This window comes from Vanessa atalanta, chromosome 2, assembly GCF_905147765.1.
Source record: "Vanessa atalanta chromosome 2, ilVanAtal1.2, whole genome shotgun sequence".
Taxonomy (NCBI): domain Eukaryota; kingdom Metazoa; phylum Arthropoda; class Insecta; order Lepidoptera; family Nymphalidae; genus Vanessa; species Vanessa atalanta.
The window spans coordinates 2,777,015-2,800,779 of NC_061872.1; the positions used below are offsets into that span (position 1 = coordinate 2,777,015).

The following is a 23,765-nucleotide window of genomic DNA, read 5'->3' on the forward strand; positions in this document are numbered from 1 at the left end:
TTTAAACGGTACATTGTATAGGAATTGAAATACGTAGTAAGTTAAATAATTAATTGACTGAAAAAAAAAATTGTAGTTTTTTTGTTTATATTGGTCACTTATAGTTTATAGATATTGAAAACATTAAAGTAAATTCAGACTTAATAATTTACTTTGAACAAGCCAGACATCTTTCAACTGATAATAAAAATTGATTGGAGGATCAATGATGGTCAAATTAAAACGCGTATATTATTTCCAGTGTGTTTATTCATAACGCTGATACAATTAGCCGCCATATGGGTGTCCAACCCGGCGGCGTGAAAAGCTAACAGCAACTACGAACATCCACATCAAAAGACTAACTGTAGTCCTCTGATCTATCCTTCGTTAAAATTTAATGTTACGCATGAAACGTCAGTCGGAATAGGTCAGAAGTCACAGTTAGATTCCATTTGAATTTAATCGAAGAGTCCGAAGCCCATGTCGTCGTCACTCTCAGAGTCTTCCTTTTCGGGCTTCTTCTCCTCCTCCTTCTTGGCGGCGGCAGGCGCAGCAGCAGCGGCGGGCGCGGCCACAGTGGCGACGAACTTGCTAGGATCCTACAAATATACATTAAATTAGGAATGTTATAAAATTTTTACATACTTTTGAATGACATATTATTTTTTTATGTTTTTGGAATTGTGTGAATTATAAAATTGTAACTTCAAAATGCCAGTGCAATTTTTATTTAAAAAGTTATTACACTAGGATAAATTTGAAGAGTTACTTTAGTCTGAAAGCGAAGCCAGAAAATGAATATAATATTTTCTGGTATTTAAACAGACATGTTAAAATTCAATACATTCTGATTCTTTAAGATTAAAAGTAAAGAAATAATAGTTCATACCTTAATGAACTCCTTAATGGTAGTGGCTTCCTTGAATTCGACTTCGGTGACGGCAGCAATAGCCAGCAAGTTCTTGAATCCGTTGGCAATAGAGTGAGGGGCAGAGGCCACAGTTGGGTAGCCAATAGCCAATGAGAGGGCGGCAACATTTGCCACTCCCTCTTGGAACTTGGCACGGAGGTCCTCTGGTTTGATGTCAAGGATAGCAGGAGCAAAGATGGTACCAGAGTCATAGACCTAAAAGTAAAAAATGTGATTAGTAAAAATAATAAGAGATAGTTTGTAGTAATACTTTAGAAAGATAACGTGTTTGCTTATGATTTTAATTACAGCTAAATTAAACTGGAAATATTATATAAGAGAAGCAAGTAATTTACCAAAGGTAAATTATCAGGATGCACTTGTTATGCAAACTGTACTCAACACTTTGGATACCATAAAATATACTTGTGTATGGAGAATCAGTCATAGTATAATACCATTTAAAACAAACTTACTTGTTTAACGACAAGACCGTATGAGAAGGGGGAAATGTTCAACATGTTGAGAAGGGTGGCTTCAGAAGCTCCGACCTTGTCACCAGGCTTAAGAATGTGGACATCGTTGATGATTTCAATGGTACCTAAAAAATAAGTTAACATTAATACATTTATTAATAAAAAAATTGTCTACTGTTAAGTATTCATTATTTTAAGCTAATTAAAAATATGAATCTAGAAAAATATTTGTTTTATCATAGTTAGAAATAAATATTATAATAAGTTAGAAATAACATTAGATGAGACTTTTACTGCATATTTCATTTAAAAATATTTTCCAGTTCTCTATTAAATTAAAAATATTACCCTTGGAAATCTTGGTTGGGATGGACAGAGCCTGGAAGAAAGCGGTCTTCTCAGGACCCAAACCAGTGTTGTGGGCTGGGATGACAACAGCCAATGGAGCAATGGCACCGGGCCTAGCTGGAGCACGAACTTTGTTCTCCAGTAGCTTATCACGAACCTACAAAATCAGTAATGTATTAAAATATTATATATAAATAAATTTAATACTAGTAAATTTCAGTTCTACAGCAGAATTAACGATAAATTAACAATGTCGACCTTGAATTAGTATGAGATATGGTATTCAGTATGAAATTCATAAGTATTTATAGTTGTTATCAAAACTTTGAACATAAAATTAAAGTGGATTGTGTTACATACAAACTTATTCTAATCAAGAACTTTTTGCGGTGCATACTATAGCAGAGCTATTAGTAAATTGCATGAAATATGTAATCTAGGGTTTGCTTATCTTTACTACTTGAACACATAGACAAAGTATTCATTTGTATCTTCAAAATGCCAGTGCAATAATCATGATGTAAATAAAACACTAGGATAAATTTGAAGGAATAATTTTGTCTGAAAGCGAAGCCAGAACATAAATATATTAATTCCTGGTATTATAACAGACGTCAATGACTAAATAATGCATTACTATTTGTAATACAAATATAATTAACATCACGCTCTTACCTCGACGAGGTCTCCACGGGTGAAGACAAAGCCGACATTGCCCTTGATGTGCGGAAGCAACTTCTCGAGAGCTGGGTTGGTCTCTAAGTGGTCTTTAATTGCTTTACGCATCATGGTGTTCTTGCCCATCAGCACAATACTGCTGCCTCGGAGCGAGATGCGGATCTGCTGCATTTGCTGCGATCCCACATTGTCAGCACCCACGATGAAACATTTAGGGTACTCATCTAGAAGTTGCTGAAAAAATAAAATAAAATATGAATAACATTTTACTATTTATTTAGAGAAAAGCAATGTCATGCTACAATAGGTTATGAAGGTATACTAAAAAGAGTACTTACGATGATCTTGGTGAAGTAGTTGGTTTTCCAAGTAGCCTTGTCCTCCCTACCCATCTTAAAGTGTGTAGGGACTTCAAAAATTTAAGGACTGAAAATAAAATATGAAATTAATGTCGGAACAAGACGTGTCATTTTGAGTCATTTTTTTAAAAAATGCTTAAAATAATTGTATATAAAAGAGCTTTAAGTTTAACAATAAATACCAACCCAGTTAACAACTAAAATAATAGTATGATTATTGAAATATTACAGGATTATTAAAACTTACCAAGACAAATCACAAATCGCACGACTACGTGCGCGTTGCGGGACAAAAGAGAACTAGTATAATAATATTTAAATGTCAAGATAGACTCGTCGGGTTGTATTTAATCGATATATCGATTAAACTAAATCATCAATTTAACTAAGAACTTAAATAAGTTTGCTTTGTGAATTATGTATTTATAACAAATGTTAGTGAAATAAATACACTTATAACCAATCTTTAATATGACTATAAAAAAATAACAAAACAAATAAACAGGTAGCGACGATTTATAAAAGTTTTTTTTTTTAAATATTACTATAAACAATGTTACTACCGTATGACATAATAAATATTTTCTTATCAATTATAATGTATTTTCAAAATAGGATATCAATAAAGTAAAAAAATAATGTATTATAAGCATTTTCTTTATAATTATATAATTTTATTATATACTTAAACTTAAAATGTTCGTTAAAGTTAGAAACATATATAGATATGTGAGCACGAGAATAATAATTTTATATTTTTTGTTAAAATTAAAAATGTATATAACGGTATTTTTAATGTTACATTCCATATTCGCTTATAAATAAAATAAATTAATATTGACCAGCTATTCAAATCATAATAAAATTATGATAACCTCTCATAAAAACTGTATCTCCACAATTATTATTTGCTGAACAAATAAAGGTTAAGGACTCAAATAGAGAACACAATAATTATTCTTATCTATCATATCGTTTAAAGTCTGCCCTGACATGAGAAAAAATATGTAACACAGATGTAATCGGTAAAATCTCAAAAAATCGCAATGCACATCGAGTGAGAAGATTGTAAAAAATCACGTCTCGAATTTCTTGACTTGACATTTCAATATCCAAGTGACAAGTACAATTGTTTCAAGATTCAACTTTTGGTTTTATTCACTGTCTCTTAATGCCTGTCAGACTTAAAATTGTTTAATGAATGCGTTTCAACCGACACATTACGTTGTTATTGTAATAAGTATATCGTATTAGTTTCATAATGTCATTGTTTCGTAAGCCGAAGAAGATTCAAAGGCGTGTGTTTTGTGCGGACGATGACGAGGATGGTGAGCCTGAACCGCCGCCACCGCCAATTATTAGTAGTCAAGCTAAAAAGGAAAAGTCTGCTAAAAACACTCCGCTTTTAAGTTTCGCAGACGAAGGTAGGACGCCGTCGCTATAAATCGTCAGAACTGGGAAATGCTAAATATACATATGTCTAGTACAATTTGTATATTGGCCTTAATAACCAACATTAACAAAACCTTTATAGTTCGACTGATTTTCTTATATTTACGATCATAGTAACTATTATAACAGTAATTATAACCTCTAAATCCCACTAGCAAAGATATATTTTATTTCACATATATATCTTAAGAATTGGACAGATTAAGTTATGGTTTCAAATACGATTTTTCATACATGACTGAGATAATTTAACTTTCAACTTTAACATTATGAAAGACGCTTTTAATCTTCTGTTTATTAGAGGAAAACATAAGCATTTTATATCAGCAATGAAGATATATCAAAGTTTATATGTAAGCTTTAAAATTTTGATTTGCTGACTTTTTCTTAAAATAATATAGAAGAAATTATGTTTTTTTTTTAACAATTTAAAAATTACATTCATACATGTTTGTTACATCATCTGTGTTGAAAAGTACTTTAATTTTTTTTTAAATTTATAATATTATTATTCACTATTTTATTTATTCCTATAAAATAAATAATTTTACACAGTTCACCTGATGATTACCATATGCAATCCATTAATGTACCAGGTGATTGTAATGCAGGTATCAATTGTAAATCGAAGAAAAAAAAATAGTACTTAGTGCTGAAATGATGTAAAATTTACATGACAGAACAAAAGGTATACTTTGAACACAGTCACTAGAAAATGGAATAAATGTATTTTGTAAAATGTGTAATAAACTGTTACATCTTTCTAAGCTAAATAATATTTATATTAAGTTTATATTGGTAATTAATGGTAATATTATCTTGGTTGCTGTAGTTCTGCCACTTGAAGTGCTTTAAGATATGTACAAGGTTACTTCTAAAACAAATTACTCGACCATTATCATTGGCCAACTTTTGTACCAACTATTCTCATTAAGCCAATAAGCTTTTCAAAAATTGCTGTTAAAAAATAACTTGTTTAGTTATAATTTGTTAGCAATGACCTATGACTCGAGCAACGAGCAATGCCAGCTCTTAATCTGTTCATAACTAACTATTACATTATGTATCGGCTTAAATTACAGAAGAAGAAGACGGTGAAGTATTCAAAGTGAAGAAATCTTCACAAAGCAAAAGATTAGCGAAACGCAGAGAGAAAGAGAAAAAACGTGTTCCAGATGGTGATAATGATAAATATGACAATCATGATGATGAGGTAATGCTTATAAATAAGGGTCTTGATATGTCTCATTCTGTCTATTGTAGTTTTACTAATACTGCAGCTCTCAATATAAAAATAATATATAATTATAGTCATATTATCATAACTGCAAATTTTTATAAATTATGTACTGATGTTTTACGACTTGTGTTGAATAAAAATAAAGGCTATTTCACCATTTTGTGTAATTTATATAATGTTGTATAGAATGATATGCCTCACTCATTGGTGACAAAATTAAAAATGTAATATGTGTAACTCACAGTCTATGGTCTCTGAAGGAAATAGAGATAAGCTTTCATTTGTAACACAATTTTCGTTTATGTTAATTATTTTTAAGATTGAGAATATTTTTAAGACATGATCGGTACATAAATAATTAAATAAATAAAACAGGAAAAACAACCAGAGGAGAAAGAAAAAACGAAGCCCAAAAAGAAGGTCACACTCGAGGGCCTGATTCTGTCCGGACGTGAGGCCCTGGCGGCGGACGGGGCGGGGGACGTGTCCGAGGAGAGCGCGAACGAAGACGAAGAGGATAGTAGGGGTTTCCATCGATACCGGGCAGAGACCGTGCGGGCGGCGCTGGCCGTGGCGCCCGGACACATTCCCGACGCGGCGCTCATCCACGCGGCGCGCAAGACGCGACAGCAGGTATGAGAGGTGAGGGACTAGAGGCTGGCCGCCCCACGTCGCACGGCCGTGTCGGCCGCCGTAGGTTCAGCCGAGCGGCGGACTGCGCCGTGATTGGGTATTGACTTTCTTACCGATGTGGTAAAAAAACCCTTCTTTTATTGTGTTTTTTACAAGCTTTTTCTAATGGTCAAATCACAGGCGTAGAGAAAAGAATCCTGAGTGTAGTTTCATGGTGGGTCAGGCACTGCAAAGGTAAGTAATTTGTTCTAAATGTAGCAAATGAAAATAAAATGTCCCGACAACAATAAGACGTCTGTTTTATAAATATTAATATTTTTAAAAAGTTGTTAATAGTATTTGAAATAATATAACACCCTTTTCAGCAATATACTCTGGGGTTTATGTTATATGTTTTAGTTTCTTTTAAACAATACTAAACTTCAAAATATCTCAACAGAAATTTCGCATTACAGGCTCGTGAACTTGGCGACTACGTGCCTATACAGTCCGAACCGACGACGGGCTCGAGACTCGTTCGAGACGATGACGGGGACGATGATGATGACGAAGACGGAAGGATACAAGTCCGTGGGTTGGAACTGCCTAGTGATAAACCTAAACGTAAGATATACGAAGTTTTATAACTCGATAATACTTTTATTATCTTAATATCATTTTATATGGAAAGTTTATAGAAGATGTTAATTGTTTTTGTTTATTTGTACTTTTTGATTTGATTTTGCAGCGCCAATATCTGTGGGTGGTGGTGATCACTTACTATTTATACAGCCCATTTGTGAACAGCCTACAGATTTTTTTAAATACAAATAATAAAAAATAATAATAATCAAAAGATATTGAACTAACCGACGACCCTATTTTACTTACACGCTCTCACAATTACAACGTTTTTGAACGTTTGTGTATCAATAAACAAGAATTCAAGTGGCAACACATGATGACTAGTCATCAACTACCTACACTATCTCGAGGATAGGGAATTTGCAAAACTTTTGAACTCCAGGGGTACTAACAGTGAGTCATTTTTTTAAAAGGTGGTACTGCTGCGGCTCTGTCTGATGAAGAGATAAATAGTGAAGCCGAAGAATGGGAAGAACAACAGATGCAGAAGGCTGTGCCTTCTATTGCAGATATTACAGGTAAGAGAACTCCATGTCTATATACAAATATACTCTATTCCAACCATAAGATGAAAATAACAATATAAACAACATTTGACAGCAAATTGACGCGAGTACGTCATATATTACGTAGCTTGTATTTAGTCAGCATATAAGCAATCTCTATTCCAAACTTTTTAGCATTAGTAATACATTTGATGGTAATCAAAACATTAAAAAGGTATTATTTAGAACATCATTCCTTTGGATCCCTTGTACTTCTAAGTGGCCATGCATAAGTAGTAAAACTGTTTCGTTTGCAGGAGAGGGCGTGGAGCTGAACCCGTTCGCCGTGGCGCCGCCGCCGCCCCGGCTGGGAGACGCGCCCGCTCACCTGCGCTCGCTCAGCGCGCCCGGCGAGCCACCGCCCGCCAACTCGCAGGACCTGGTGAAAGCCCTGCAGGCCAGGTATTTATATATCATCTGATGTAAATACTTAACTCCGGCGGCGATTAAATCGTCACTATCGTATACATTGTATACATTACGGAGACTAATCGACCGAGCAGGAGATTATATAGCGGTACAAGAGTGTCCACATGTCCCGTGCGCGCGCAGGCTGGCGGAGCTGCACGCGGCGCGCGCGGCGACGGCGGGGCGGCGCGCGGCCGTCGAGGAGCGGCTGCTGTGCGCGGCGCGCGTGCGCGACTCGCGGGCCGCGCGCCGCGCCACGCTGGACGCCGCCTACCGCCGCGCGCAGGCCGCCCGCGGGTACGTCACGGACCTCGTCGAGTGTCTGGACGAGAAGGTGAGGTTTCGATTCATTTTATTTTAACTTACCTTGAAAATAAAAATATCTTAAGTCAGTATGTTATAATAGCATCGTTTATTCAGCAAGAATGGCTTTGTTTTGAAAAATTCGTAGATTTATATTTAAATTCCGACTTAGATATGTGTTATAAAGCGAAAAGTTGCCAATAATTATTTAAATTTGCCATAAAGATTTCAAGTTATTACATGTTTTTCTTTTACGTATATGTCATTAGGAAAGAACTACATTTGCATTTTACAGATGCCTCAACTGGAGGCATTGGAGGCTCGAGCTTTGGCGCTGCACAGGCGTCGCTGCGAATTCCTGATCGAGCGGAGACGGGCCGACGTGCGCGACCAGGCACAGGACGTGCTCGCACTTGCTGGTATGCAGTAATCATTTTACTCAGAACAAATACATGTTTTATTATCATGTCTAATACGAATAATTTGTTATTCAAGGAACATAAATATTTACAAAACATAATTTTATGTACAAACTTCCTTAATTTTTTTTTAGTTTACATTTATTATATATATATATATGTCATTATATATTAGACTATATGTAATACTGTAACTCGTCCCACCGCAGCGCGCGCCGGCGCGGCCAAGCCGGCCGACGGCGAGGACAAGCGGCAGCGCACGGCCGAGCGCGAGGGCCGGCGCCGCGCGCGCAGGCTGCGGCGCGAGGCGGCCGGCACCGCGCACGCGCACCGCGACGGCGACTCCAGCGACGACGAGCTGCCGCCCGCGCTGTTCCACCACTGCCAGCAGGAGACCGGTACGCATCCGCGTTGTTCGCCGGCACGACTCGTATACTTACGATAGCAAAGAGAAATAAATTATCTAATTATAAACAATTAACTTAGCGATTTTCTCACACACATAGTCTTGAAATCCCTTGATTTCCGAGGTTCTACTAATAAAAATACGACCTCAATAACCAGGCTTTTTACTTAAAATGAAACCAAATGTTTATTAGACATGTTCTTCAAATATCGAAATTTCTATAATCATATTAATCCATACCAAAAAACTTTATAATTCCTTTAAATTACTTTATTTTAAAAATTAGAAGGTTTATTTACGAAATATTATAAATATTTACTCAACGTGCATACAATTATCTAAATATGGCAAAACATCTGACTTTCATTTTACTATATATTCAAATCTTAGCAACGATTTCCATATTTCTAAATTCAAAATAACTTAAATACTTTGCTGCTGCTCCCTTAGAGTATAAATGTTCATGTGTCCGTACGCTGGCGTTCCGCAGAGGCGATCCGCTCGCTGTCGGCGCGGCTGTTCGCGGACGCGCTGAGCGCGTGGCGCGACGTGCGCGGGGTGTGCGCGCGCGCCGCGCGGCTGCGGCGCCGCCAGCCCACGCTGTACGCGGACGCCTACGTGGCGCACTGTCTGCCGCGCCTTCTAGCGCCCTACGTCAGGCATCAGGCGAGTTACTTCTGTGGATTTTTTTAATACAATTGAAAATTTTATCACTGACCAATAGACGGATAATCTGTGCAACGTCTGCTTGAAAGTAATAACAGAGTATATTACAGAGATAAATAGAAGAGATACATTATATGCAGCGCCCAGCTCTGATGGAAAACATGGCGGCTAATGACAGCTGAATTTATGACAAATAAAAATCTTCTTAAAGTCCCTTGTGCATATAGTAGTTAGCTTTTGTTATCTCACGCATACTTGCGAGACTCAAACATAGTATTTAATTGACAAATGTCGCCTTAACTTTTATTTTAAAAAAAAAGCTACTAAAATGGAAAAATTCGTCAATATTAATTTTCTCGATGTTCTCGACGAGTACTCAAAGGAGAATAATGTTTTTTTATCCAGAGGAACATTGACTTGCTGAAATTATTTTGCTTGTTACTCATTAATAATTTGTTTTACAGTTAATATTATGGAATCCACTAGCCGATGAAGACAATGATGACTACGAAAAAATGGACTGGTACAAGTGAGCATTATTAACTATCAATTTTACTTTTTTAATTTATTAAAAAAAATGTTTTAAAAACTAAATTTTTATATACTATATGAAGTAATGAAAGTACACACAAAAATGTTTTGATATTTTTTTCTACGAATGTGATGCTGTGTAAGCCGCTCTGGGTAGGTACCACCTACTCATTAGATATCCTACCATCAAACAGCAATTCTTAGTATTACTGTTTCCGGTTTGAAATTTGAGTTAGCCAGTGTAAGTACGGAAACCTGAGACAGATGAACAGGTGTTAATCTGCAAAGATATTATAATAAAAACAAACTCTAGTAAAATTAATATGTTCTTCGAAATATGTAGAATTATTATTTTCCTATTACAGTAAAAAAATAAATTGTATAATATTACTTACAATGTCATAAGCAACAATTATGGCAATGGATCTATTTTTATTATGCAAACGTATATACACTTTACATAACAATTAAAATTCCTCCAGATGTCTGATGTTGTACGGCGTCAAGTCAGAGAATCTATCGAGCGATTCCGATCAATCTTCGGACGATGAAACCGAGTCGCCGACGATCACCGAGGATTCTGTAAGAGAAGACCCTGATCTTATGCTGGTACCTACTATTATCGATAAGGTTGTGCTACCAAAAGTTACCGGTGAGTTCATACTTCGAGATATTAGATAAAATATAAAAGTTAACGTTCAGTACGATAGAGTAGCACACACGAATTGCCCGCAGAACTGGTGGAACAGGCGTGGGACCCGCTGAGCGTGCGCGCGTGCGTGCGTCTGCGCCGACTGCTGCTGCGCGCCGCGTCGCTGCCGGCCGCTAACCCGCGCCGCCTGGCCTGCGCCGCGCGCGCACGTCTGGCCGCCGCACTCGCCGCAGACGTCTTCCTGCCCGCTCTGCCGCCGCAGTAAGTGCTCAAGCATTAAACATTACCTGATCCATGATACTCGCTACTCTTATATGAAATTACCTGTAAAGTTATGAACTTCAAGAGGGGCAAAAGCTTAGATGAAATTCTAAGTATTTTATATTGAAAACTATTTTAAATTCAACCTTTCAAAGTCAAAATCAAAAATCTTTATTCTATATAGAAGTGTTTACACTTGCTTATTGATAGTCAAAAATCTACCACAGGTTCGGAAATTAACACCTTGGACCTGAGAAGAACTGGCGAAAGAAACTCATCGGGACATTTTTTTTTTTTCCGTTTTGTAATTTTTGTAGCTTTATTTAATTGCACCGCCCTAAGAAGCGATTATTCCTCGAAGTTGCCTTCGGTCACTGAACATAGAATGTCTCTTACGTGTTATCCATAGGATTATGGAAGGGGTGGGAGGTGCATTTTGGAAGCGCAGCTTGGGAGGCGGCGTGCGGTTGCTGCGCGCCGTGCTAGCGCTGTGTGCGCCGCCCGCCGCGCTGCAGGCGGACCCGCTCGCACTCTCACTTATTGGTCGGTACAAGTAACGTTATATGTATCAATTACAAATTTAATTTATTTGGTATCGTGAACAATAATTTGATACATATGTATGTTATACGTTCGTCCCTTTTTGAATTATGTGTATTGATTTTTAAAGGCTCCGTTACATTCCTTTTATTTAAAGAAATTAATTGTATATGCTTATTTATGCATTGCATTGCTACAGGTAATATATATGTTTATAATATAAAGTTACCGCTACTACTATGATGTATCAGAACTATTATTAAACATTTTTTCCCCACAGAAACACTGTGCTGCGCGGCAGGCGCAGCGCCGGGCCCGCAAGTAGCAGCCGCCGCCGCCGCACTGGCCGACACGCTGCCCCGCAGCGGCGGCCTGCGAGCGAAGGCGTTACGCCGCCTCGCCGCGCTGGCGCAGCTGGCGCTGAGTCGACTGCACTCCGACAACCCGATGCATTTGTAAGTAATTGCCAATATTACGTTGGTTGAATATATGTTCTCTTAATAATAAAAAAAAAGACTTATTAAATAACTTTGAAGTATTGATATTATTTATTTAAAATAAAAAAAATGATTTAGACGATTATCATTTAAGATTTTAAAAAGATGGTTTTTAATTATGTATTTATTAAAAAAATACATTTTCTTAATATTCCGTTCTGGCGACAGGAAGAGTAAAGTTAAACCAATCTTTGGTATATATTCCATACGATTTGCATATATCTGCATTTTTTTAATACATTTTACTCTTTCTTCATCTACAAATAATTCCTAAGTAATTTATATTTCGATACTAATTACTTAACTACACAAATCTTTGACTTTTACATTGAATTGATACGAGATCTTGAATATCTATCATAATAGATTCGAAATTTAATTCATTAGCGAAATAATGTCGAAGTTAGGATCAGAATATTGAAAGTAATGAAGTTAATAGTGTCGTATTATATCAAATATATATTAATCTAAAACTAAGGAGGTTTATTTATCGTTGCTGCTTCCGTTAAATGAGTGGTCCAAATTTGCCTGAACTTTTTAAAAATATGAATTATTTATTTTCAGAAAAGCACTCGAGCAAGCAAGAGGTGTTTTAGCAGAAGCGCGAGCGGTAGAATGACGCTGGCATGAATTTGTAGAAACTTTTACTTCTGCTAAATGATGCGACTTATTGCAACTAGGGTCATATCAAATATCCCAACACTGTAAAAATGATAATATTCATTAAAAACAACTTTGAAGAAAAATATTTCATTCGTTTTTATTTATTACTACCGATACCGACCGTGTACTTTAATATACCTGTGGGTAAGCAGCAGTTTGTAGTAGTGCTGCATATCGATAGTTAAGGTGGAAGCAATAGTATTGATAGTCTATCAGTATTGCAAAAACCATTCATTTTAACCAAAGCCTATTGAGCCAGTTATTTTTCGGTAGTATTATTTCCTTAAAAATAAAGTTCAGTTAGCCTTCCAACAACACTATATTTCAGTAAGTTTAACTGAATTTGCACCAGTAAAGAGAAAATAAATTAATACTTTTTGTGCAAGCAAAACAGTTTATATCTGTTATAGTGAGTTATGGGAACTTATATTAGCAACACTTGCTGCTGTCAATATTTGTTTTCTTTGATTTAAGAAAAGAACTTTGAACTATACTCTCCAATTTAAAAATTAACTTACGGTACTGATATTAAAAAAGGAATACTACAAAAATTACTGGCTATCGATATCTTGAATAGTTTTTAAAGTCAACTAGACAAAGTTCAGTTTGCAAGAGGAGATTTTAGGGATTCAAAGGACCCGCCTCTTATGTTTAATTCTTTGTATGATACTTTAAAATTTAAATGAAACAAAATTTGTAAAGAAAATTGTTGAAACATTAGACATGATAAACCAACCACATAGTGGCTCAGAATACATTTGTTTCACAATAAGAAAAACTTTTGGAAAATAATGTTTCTGTTTATAGTTTATATGATTCAATTTTTTTTTTCTTTTTTAATTACTAAAGTATAATTTATAAAATTAAAAACTGAGAATAATCCAAGATATTTAACATATACATTGATTTAGATACATTTTCTTTTGAGCTTATATATATTTTTTATCATTTTGTTATATTAAGTATATAAAAGAAATAATTATGGTATGGAAGTTGCAATAAAAAATCTCTCATGCAGATATAGTTATTTATTATTTAAACATCCAGAGTTTGTTAATAAAATGCCTGACATATAACTTAATACTAAATTATTCAATTCAACATTAATTAATAATAAATGGTATGATTTTAAAATTTTCTAAAATTTTACATCAAAAACTACTGGGGGTACTATTAAAAATACTGGGGTTTTCATCAATTTTATCATTTGTGAATTAATTATATTATTGGTTATAAATGGTTATCATAGACATATATCTAACAATATATTCTGGTAATAGACAAAAATCATATCACTTTAACTGTTCAATACAATAAATACTCTATCACTTATGCCATTTTCTCATCACAGCCACAGTCCAATCAGTCATAATATCCTTGGAATTAAAAGTGTACATAAAATGGTCTTAATTATGCCTCTACAATAATAAATAGTAAGCATACTAGATGAGATAAAACTGCTAACATCGAACATATACCATGATAAATTAATTCATTTTATTGTTGTTGTATTGAGATCTTTTGTTACTTCCATTTCATCTCTAGATTGTTTACTGTTAATTACATGATATTCAATAATAATATAAAAAGACAATTTTGTAACAGTACTTTGTTACAATTTAATTATATTTTAAATGCTTTTCAAATCTTTAATAAAGCATATACAGGTCTTCCTTCGAGATTAGAAAATTATATTTTTTCTTCGAATATGTTTCAGCAAACAATTCTAGCCTTAAGAATCCCATTTTACTCTTCAGCTAAATATGTTTAAGTATTTTCAACGTCAATTATTAATTTAAATAAACCATCTCTGTCTACACAACAAAGTATATTTGCAATATCGCCTCGAGTCATTGGTATTATTGGGTTAGCTAAGTATGCAGTGCCGTCTATAAAACTATATGGCCTTTGGGTTGAAATCTCAATTAACCCTTCCATTAGTTCAATTTTATACCAACACAGTATAGCATTGGCATCACCATCATTAATAACCGGTAGATTAAGAACATCAGGTGTAAGTTGATTACAATCACCAATTTCTATAGGATCTGTCAGTGGGGTATATTCCAAATGTGTATAATCGAGATTAAAATTTTGTGAAACTTGAAATTTATTGATGTGTTCAGATGCTTTATACCCCAAATTTTGATCATAAACTCTGTTTATGATATCCAACCAGTCACTACTGACAATCTGTCCCATTAATGTTATAGTCGATGGCATGAATAAGCCACCCTCAATTAGATGAGTCTTCTTCAAATATTGACCTATCTCTTTAAATTGGTAATCAATATCTCCACACAAGTCAAGTGAATTAACAAATATTACATGAAATTTCTTATTGCCAAAGGTCCGTTGTGACCATGTCTCTCCAACTAAAATGCTAACTTTGCGCATATCCATATGGTTTGCTCCAAAAACTGTTTCAATGAACACTTTATCGTGATGCGTTTTAGCATAGCACACTAAGGATTTAATGCCTCTTTGAAGCATATAAAATCCATACAAAGGAAATGGGTTTAAATCTATTATGTTAACTTCAGATAATTCTGTCATTTGTCCCAAGGATATGCAGGTCATTACTACACAACTTTTTATCATCTTCAAATATACAGTGTCATTTAAGAACCGTACTGTCTCTGGGGAGACTCTCATGATTTCAAATGCATGATCTCTTTCCTTCATAGTCAACTTTTCAGATTTAAGGAAGAAGTCAATAGTGAATGTATCATTTAACTGGACTTTTCTGGGTACACTATCAAAGAAAACAGCCTGTTGCCATGCCTTGGCTCTGTTTTTGTCTCTTGGATCTGTTGTAATAATTATGTTCTCTGTTAAATACAAATTGAACCAACCAATGTAGGAATTAATTTGTCCATTTTTCAACACTTTGTTTTCTACCACATATGGTTTAGTGCTGTAGAGTTTCTCATTAATGTCATTTTTATCAGTAAAATCAACTTTTATAACTGATTGTGGTTCAGTCATATATTTGATGTCTTTGTATAATTGGACATCATCGCAATCATAAGTTTCATCATCAGCTATAATGTGAACATGGAGATGACATATGTTCAAAATAGATTTAGTAATTTGGCACAATTGATACTTGGAGTTGAGAAATTCTGAATCCACACCCATAATGAAAAATTCTGCTTTTTGGGGCACAATATTTGCATCACCCAATAATAAATTTTCCCATGCATGAGACAAAGACTGCAAAATATGCTCTCCAAATAGTCCTGCATCAAACAATTCTGTGATCAAAAGAGAGCATTTATGATATCCAAAGTCTGAAGAATCCATTAATGTAGACATTTTATTAAGAACCATTACTGCCATGCGTAATTTGTTTTCTTCCAGTATATTCATAGCTAGAGAGGTCATCACTTTAGAACTATCACAAGCTGTTATTGCCCATGGCTTACCTTCTGTTGCATACATTGCCAACAGCCCAGTTCCCGTACCTAGATCGAAAACTCTGGTCTTATTAGGCACTACCATTTTATTAATAGCAGCGCGATAGCTTGCATTGCGGATTTTATCATTCAACATGCGAAAATGCCACCTTTCAATCAAAATATTTTTTACTGTATTTATATTTTTTTCAGCGTTCACGTCTCCAGAGTCCACAGTTAGCGCCTTTTGAAACTGGATCAAAGCTTCTTCATACAAACCAAACCTGAAGAGGTATCTTCCAATATCATTTATCAAAAATATGTTATCCGGAAAATAAAGCATTGCTCTACTAAAACTAGCTAGTATATATTCAATTCGGTTAGCGTCTGCCAGCAATTCATTATATTTGGTTATAACAGTACAAAATTCAATTTCCAAAAATTGTTTTAGTTGCTGATTTTTTTCAAAGGCCTTATAATATAAATCAAGAGCTTGGCTATAATTGCCTTTTGCTGAAAGTTGTCTAGCATAATTGACGAGATCGCTTCCGATAGTTGCCATTTTTATGAAGATACCGGTAACAATACGGCTTATGATTCCAAACTTTCCTCAGGACTTATCTTGCTGTTTGACTGTTAACTTCAACGTTGTGTTATGTCTTCTATCTTATAACTTCACTCTGCTCGCGCAGTCGCACACATTCAATTTCAAAATATTGATCATTGATTGAATCGCGAGTCGCGTTAGTATCGGATAATTTGACAGTTAATGTCATAATATACAGATATACAGACTGACAATAAAATCTATAGGTCTCATCTTGCCTCGCCGCTCGTGTCGCTCAAAATTCAAATCAAAAGGAATTGGAATAGGGAGATAAACAAATGTTTATTAGCTTTCTCATTTCTTTCGTAGCCAACACCCCCTTAAGTAAAAATTAAAATGTATTAATATATTATTTTATTTGTAGTATTATTATAATATATAGATTTTGAGATTTCGAAAAGTATTTCGAGCGCCTATAGTCCCTTGGATTGAGAAGGTAGCAGGTGCACAGAATGCTGGCTAGCCTTGGGGGAACGAGGGATGAAGTTGAATGAGACGAAAACGACGAGTCACCATCCGACTTACGCCAGTAATAACCGGTCAGGGTTGTTTCTGAGAATACCCGTGCAAGATCTGACTGGAAGCAAAGACGATAAGTCACCACTGCGTTGCGTACTGGAATCCCGTCAAGCATATTAGAGGCGAGCTTCACCAGAAACGCAGAACGGCAGACCCTGTGAGGTTTGGATGATACTCTGTTAGGAATCGTAGGGGCCACGTAAGCCTTAATGAGACAAGATCCCATAGCCCCTCTGATCCGTGCCGAAGACGGCCATTGTAGTAGTTCTCGTCCCGGTTAAACCGCCCCGGTCCTGGTGACCCTTCTTAAGGTTTTCAGCGTGTTAAAAAAAGAAGAAAGTAATGAATGAAGAAATGTGTAAACAGCCACTTAAGGCAGCACGCATGTGCAAATGTGGTTTAAAACACTTAAAACGTAAACGTGTTTATATATTTTCTGACATACGGTCTTATATTCTATACATATTATATTGGTGTACATCGATGACCTTGCGAACCTTGTTCCAACACAAAAATAAAAGGAACAATAATTTTAAAAAAAGGGGTATATATTCAATATGCTGATGGCAACTTATTTATTTCTATTACTTCGAATTCCTTTTTTTATTTAAAGAGGAACCGCTCCAAAGTATTTTTAATAAATAAATATTAGACAACATCACATGCATTACTCTGATCCTAATGTAAGTAGCTAAAGCACTTATGATATGGAATAACGACAGACAGAAGTAACGACGGTACCACAACACCCAGACCCAAGACAACATAAAAAACTAATGTTCGCGCCTACGACAACTAATTTATCTGTATTTATAATACAGATCATTGATTTAATTTTAAATAGCTTTATTTTCTATATAATCAACCTATTTTTACAACATTTTTATAAAAAAAGAATATGTCAAAGAGAGTGTGTTGTTTTCCTTCTTTTGTTTTTTTTCACTTACTTATAAACCATCTTGTTAACTAACGATACAAGCTGTACTAGATTACAAGAATATATTATACAAGATTTTCAAGCAAATTTTGTTTTATTGAGTTCGGTATCGGACTCCAATGTCTAAGTAATAGACATAATTGGCGACCGTGACAGGACAAAATCTGTCGAAGACAATATCGATTCAAGCATTTTGATTGTGGAAGCTTGGAGTCCTGCTGGAATTGGTCAGCAACAGCGCCGTAGCAATCAGCTATCGGGCAGCACCGCACCGAGTCCAGTCAAGTATTGAGGAACGAGCCCACGGAACATTTGTGCACATTTGAAAGGAACCACGGAGCTAGCACTGCCGGTCGTTGGACATTGGACTACTCACAGCGCAGCAGACTATAATTGCAGCTAAGTGTCCCTTTCAGTGCCCTAATCCCTCTTCAATCATTTTATGAACATCCTTTAATGGTGTTAACTTGTGCAAACATAATAGATAATACGTAATTACATCTTTGCCTTTGCGAATAAGCTATGGTAGGTATTGCGTCATTCGATTTTATTGTCGAGTTCTCTCTAGAAAATAAGTAATCTCTCCGTTTACTTGTTATATTTACACAATATCAGGCAGAGATTAATATCAAATATAGTTGTTAAATCTTAAATTGGCCTTTTTAGTGCTTTTAAGGCTACCGTTAGTAAATTTTATCGTCGATATAGCGACCGTAACTAATTTTACCATTGCTTAGGTGCCTCTTTAATTTTGTTTATTTGTGAAGCCCTAAACGCCGTCATTCTTGTGTCCCACGTGACTTTCTGTGTGGTGATTATTCCACCGAATATTCCAGAGGTGCCGTGATAGTGAGCGGGACCGATACTTCCCGCCACCGCCGCCGCGCCGTAGCGCCGCACCGCCACGTCGCCGCGCTGTTTGTGCCCGCTAAGGCATCTCCTCGACCTCCAGTGCGGTAGATGCCACCGGAAAGGGGCGTGAGCATTTTCATTCGTTATTTTTAGTTTTAAACTTTAATTTGATTTCTTCCTCACGAATTTTGCTATAATCTTTAACATTTTACGATGGGAATCGAGGACGACGTAAAAAAATTGGCGGAACTAATTACCAAGCGTAGTTCTATTAAGGGACAAATAACCAAGTTTAAAAATTATGTTGATAGATTCGATAAGTTGGAAACGCTTACTACGACGGAAAGGGCCGAACTTACTCTTAAGCTTAGTAGATTTGAAGCGTTATCTTCTAAATTTGATGATTTACAAAGCAACATTGAGGTTATTAATTATAATAAGTTAGACGAGGAGCTCGCAGAACGAGAAATCATTGAGAGGGCCTTTATTAGCAATATTGTGGCGGCTCAAACCCTGTTGCAGGTGCAGAGTCACGTTGACAGTGACCACGAATCTAGTAACTATCATAATGTAAGCCATTGTGGGCTCGACCATAATGAAACCGGTATTAGGCTTCCGTTAATTAACATTGCTAAGTTTGATGGTTCGCATCTTAAGTGGATGGAATTTCGAGATACATTTAAATCTCTAGTTCATCAAAATAGTCGAATTAGCCCCGTGAATAAGTTTCATTATTTACTGTCATATTTAGAGGGGGAACCAGCTCGTACTGTTGCGAATCTCGAAGTTTCTTCCAATAATTATGCGGAGGCTTGGAGCCTGCTATTACAGCGTTATGACAACAAACGTTTATTAATAGATCATCACCTCAGTTCGCTTTTTAATATTACCGCTCTACAAAAAGAATCTGAAAAGTCGCTGCGCTTCCTAGTCGATCACGTGACTAAGAATTTGCGTGTAAGGCAACTGGCAACTGAGCATTGGGACGTTATTGTCATACATTTGGTTTCATCTAAGCTAGATAGTAACACATTCATGAGATGGGAGGAACACCGTAATACGATGTCAACTGATACACCCACGCTTAAAGATTTTCACAAGTTTCTGAACGATCGTGCATCCATTCTAGAATCAGTACACCGCAGTAGGGCTGAGAGCTCTTCTAAATCTCATGGTCAGCAGAGAGCCGCGACTGCTACTAATGCTAAACCGGAACGTTCACACTGGAAGTCATATGCTTGCACTAGTAACAACAACACTAATAGTGATCAACAACAAAGACAGTCTCCTTCTAATTTATGTGCTTGTTGTAATTCCACTGAGCATAGGATATTTGATTGTCCATCATTTAAGGCGATGAGCGTTAGTGATCGTATAACCAAGACGACTAAATTGAAACTATGTAAGAATTGTTTGAAGCCTGGTCATTTTTCTTGTCAATGTCGCTTCGGTCCTTGCCGAGAGTGTAAAAAAAGGCACAACTCACTCCTGCACCTTACTACAAATATCGAAGGCAATACAACTAGTGCTGTAAGCAATATTAGCCCCGTCGACACACTAGCTAACTTTTGTAATGAGAATATTAGTCAAGTCCTACTGTCGACGGCTCTGATTGAGGCTGTCAATCCAAGGACGCGTAAATCGGTAACCGTGCGTGCCTTATTAGATTTTGGTAACCAAACCTCATTTTTAACTTTAAATTTGAAAGGAAAATTGTCTCTAGATGTCACTCCTTTAAGCTCTACGAATGTCATTGGCTTTGGTAATAATTATTCAGGAACTATCACAGAATGTTGTGCTGTTCAAATTAAATCATTTAATACGTCTTTTAATGTTACATCCAACTTTTATGTCATGAACCAACTTACTAGTTCGCTACCTAATTCTAGTTTTGATATTAGTTCACTTAAAATTCCTAGCAATATTATCCTAGCGGATCCCAAGTTCTATGAACCGTCTCAAGTTGATATGCTCATCGGTTCGGATCTGTTTTGGGACATAATCGGCTCTGAGCAACAGTCATTGGGCCCAGGGTGTCCTAGATTACACAGTTCAAGGTTGGGCTGGCTTATTGGTGGTCCTGTGCCTTTGTATAGCAAGGAAACTAATAATACTGTAAAGTGTAATACTGTTTTTACTAATTTTGCACAAGGTGATGATGATCCTTATATTAAAATGAGTAGGTTTTGGGAAATAGAGGAGATTCCTTCTAAAGTTCATTTAAATGACAGCGAGCAGGCATGTGAAAGGCATTTCGTGCAACACACCCGTCGCTTGTCCAATGGTAGATTCTGTGTGAGACTTCCTTTGTTTAAATCACCCGACTGTCTTGGTGATTCACATACCATGGCCAAGAAAAGATTTTATAATTTAGAGAAGCGCTTTAAGAGACAGCCTGAGGTCAAATCTCAGTATATAGCGTTTATCCGGGAATACGCAGAATTGGGTCATCTCTCGGAAGTAACACTCGATAGTCCTACATTGAATTTATGTTACTACTTGCCTCATCATCCGGTGTTCAAAGAGAACAGTGAGTCAACCAAAATAAGGGTGGTGTTTGACGCATCTGCTCGCACCTCTTCCGGCGTATCTGTCAATGACATACAGATGGTTGGGCCTCAAATTCAAGACTCTTTGTTTTCCATATTAGTTCGGGCTCGCCTGTACAAGTACATCCTGACCGCGGATATAGAAAAGATGTACCGGCAAGTTGTGATAGATGAGTCTGATCGCAATTTACAACTTATCTTATGGAGAGAAGATGAGCGTGAGCCTCTCAAAACACTGAGACTTAATACTATTACTTACGGTTTCGCAAGTGCTAGCTATTTGAGCACGAGGTGTCTTTGGCAGCTGGGGGAGGAGTGCGAGGATCCACTCACGAAAACTATTTTACAACATGACCTTTACGTGGATGATCTAATTACTGGCTGCAATGACGAATATGAATTGAAATGCATTCAACAATCTGTCTCGGAGGCCTTAAAGGCAGGATGCTTTAATTTACGCAAATATAAATCGAACTCTCTTTTAGTTCTGCAGTCCTGTTCTTCAAGCTCTTCTGATAAACTGGTTTTAAGTGAGTCTGCCAGCGCTCTCGGTTTAGGGTGGGACTCAGCAACAGATCGCTTATTTTATTCTTTTGACATGCCTCCTAGTACTCAGAAAATAACTAAGCGATTTATATTATCGACATCTTTTAAAATCTTTGACCCACTAGGTTTTGTGTCCCCCTGTATAATTATCCCTAAATTAATTATGCAGCAGTTATGGCTAGATAAAGTTGATTGGGATGACGAAATTTCAAATGATATGCAAAGGGCTTGGCTTAAATTTTATAATACTCTAAATATTTTATTTGCAATCTCTATACCTAGGAAGGTTTTATGCGACTTACCAGTTATAATAGAATTACATTCCTTCAGCGACGCCTCGCAGAGAGCGTACGGCGCGTGCATTTTTATTAAGTCTGTAGATGCAGCAAACAACGTAAGTGTTAATCTTTTATGTTCTAAATCGAAAGTTGCACCTGTGAAGGCCTGCACTATACCTCGCCTAGAACTATGCGCCGCTGTGCTAGCGGCTCGTCTATGTAAGGTAGTCGTTGACTCGGTGAGGTTTCCTATAGAACGCAGGATCCACTGGTGTGACTCTAGCGTCGTCCTTGCTTGGCTGCACACTAGCTCTAGAAAACTTAAAACATTTGTGGCCAACAGAGTCGCAGAGGTGCTGGAGTTAACTGATGCTGGGTGTTGGCGCTATGTTCCTACTTTTCAGAATCCGGCTGATCTCATTTCCCGCGGGGCGTATCCTGAAGAACTTAGGAATAATAATTTGTGGTGGTCTGGTCCGGAGTTTTTATTGCAAGATGAATCATCTTGGCCTACCTTGTCCAAAAATCTTCAACAAGACTTAAATGGTCTAGAGTTAAGGGCAAATGTTGCTAATCTAGATAATAGCATTTCATCGGTAATTCAATTCCATAACTTTTCTAAATTAAATCGACTAAAGCGAGTGTATGCATGCGTGTTGCGATTTCTTTACAATTTAAGAAATCCTAAGTCTAAGCGTCTAGAAGCATTAAGTGTGCAAGAATTGCAAGGCTCTTTTCATTTGCTTTGTCGCGTAGCACAACAGGAATCATTTCCTGTCGAATACGGCTTATTGGCTAAAAATAGGACAATTAGTTCTCGGTCTAGCATTATAGCTCTTACACCTTTCATGGATGCTAGTGGATTGATACGTGTAGGAGGTCGCTTAGACCAATCGTCACTTCCATTTGAGAGCAAGCATTCAATTTTATTACATTCATCACACTACCTAACTAAACTTATCTTTGAGCGGGAGCATTTGCATAAGTTACACGCTGGTCCACAGTTGCTTCTCGCTAGTGTGCGGAACTATGTGTGGCCCATTAATGGCCGGCGCCTCGCGAGAAGTACTGTGCACAATTGTTTACAGTGTAGGAAGGTGCAAGGCAAGACTTTGACTCCGTTGATGGGAAACTTGCCCTCACAGCGTATTACGGTGGACTTCCCGTTTCGTAGTGTTGGTGTGGATATGGCTGGTCCTTTCCTTATCCTAAATCGAAAGGGACGCGGAGCAAGAACAACAAAATGTTATTTATGTATCTTTGTTTGTTTGAGGTTTAAATGCTTGCACTTGGAAGCTGTCAGCGACCTTTTAAGAGAAGCTTTCATTTTAACTTTACGTAGATTTGTGGCCCGTCGCGGAAGGCCTACAGAGATTTTATGTGATAACGGCCGAAATTTTGTAGCCGCCTCGAAAGAAATAGGCAATTTTTTTAAATCTAATAAGAATTCCATACATTCCTTTTGTAGTGAGGAAGAAATTAAATT

The 23,765-nt window shown here is 36.5% G+C and overlaps 3 protein-coding genes across 3 annotated transcripts; 1 reads left to right on the forward strand and 2 right to left on the reverse strand.

The window, feature by feature from the left end:
- Positions 1 to 231: 231 nt before the first annotated feature.
- On the reverse strand, positions 232 to 3,151 carry LOC125075561 (60S acidic ribosomal protein P0). The gene is made up of 7 exons (XM_047687277.1): positions 3,001 to 3,151; positions 2,733 to 2,820; positions 2,392 to 2,628; positions 1,717 to 1,873; positions 1,369 to 1,493; positions 872 to 1,108; positions 232 to 581 (listed from the first exon to the last, which is right to left on the reverse strand). The coding sequence occupies exons 2-7, from the start codon at positions 2,784 to 2,786 to the stop codon at positions 441 to 443; spliced, it is 951 nt and encodes a 316-aa protein (XP_047543233.1). The 5' UTR covers positions 2,787 to 2,820; positions 3,001 to 3,151; the 3' UTR covers positions 232 to 440.
- Positions 3,152 to 3,875: 724 nt separating this feature from the next.
- On the forward strand, positions 3,876 to 12,678 carry LOC125074951 (PAX3- and PAX7-binding protein 1). Its single transcript, XM_047686438.1, has 16 exons — positions 3,876 to 4,177; positions 5,288 to 5,418; positions 5,821 to 6,078; positions 6,534 to 6,681; positions 7,116 to 7,220; positions 7,505 to 7,649; positions 7,800 to 7,989; positions 8,254 to 8,377; positions 8,587 to 8,775; positions 9,274 to 9,449; positions 9,914 to 9,978; positions 10,463 to 10,632; positions 10,716 to 10,893; positions 11,303 to 11,436; positions 11,714 to 11,888; positions 12,495 to 12,678. Exons 1-16 carry the CDS (start codon positions 4,015 to 4,017, stop codon positions 12,547 to 12,549), a joined length of 2,406 nt encoding a protein of 801 aa, XP_047542394.1. The 5' UTR covers positions 3,876 to 4,014; the 3' UTR covers positions 12,550 to 12,678.
- A 984-nt stretch (positions 12,679 to 13,662) lies between these two features.
- On the reverse strand, positions 13,663 to 16,833 carry LOC125074852 (protein arginine N-methyltransferase 9-like). The gene has a single exon (XM_047686312.1). The coding sequence runs from the start codon at positions 16,551 to 16,553 to the stop codon at positions 14,361 to 14,363; it is 2,193 nt and encodes a 730-aa protein (XP_047542268.1). The 5' UTR covers positions 16,554 to 16,833; the 3' UTR covers positions 13,663 to 14,360.
- Between the last annotated feature and the right edge of the window lie 6,932 nt (positions 16,834 to 23,765).

Excerpts from the sequence above, each read along its gene's own strand:
- LOC125075561 (XM_047687277.1), bottom strand. The coding sequence starts at position 2,786 with ATGGGTAGGGAGGACAAGGCTACTTGGAAAACCAACTACTTCACCAAG. Across the intron at positions 1,494-1,716 it reads CCCAACCAAGATTTCCAAGG|GTACCATTGAAATCATCAAC; the intron begins GTAATATTTTTA and ends CTTATTTTTTAG. Across the intron at positions 1,109-1,368 it reads ACGGTCTTGTCGTTAAACAA|GTCTATGACTCTGGTACCAT; the intron begins GTAAGTTTGTTT and ends TTTTACTTTTAG.
- LOC125074951 (XM_047686438.1), top strand. The coding sequence starts at position 4,015 with ATGTCATTGTTTCGTAAGCCGAAGAAGATTCAAAGGCGTGTGTTTTGT. Across the intron at positions 6,682-7,115 it reads GCCTAGTGATAAACCTAAAC|GTGGTACTGCTGCGGCTCTG; the intron begins GTAAGATATACG and ends TTTTTTTAAAAG. Across the intron at positions 11,889-12,494 it reads TCCGACAACCCGATGCATTT|AAAAGCACTCGAGCAAGCAA; the intron begins GTAAGTAATTGC and ends ATTTATTTTCAG.
- LOC125074852 (XM_047686312.1), bottom strand. The coding sequence starts at position 16,553 with ATGGCAACTATCGGAAGCGATCTCGTCAATTATGCTAGACAACTTTCA.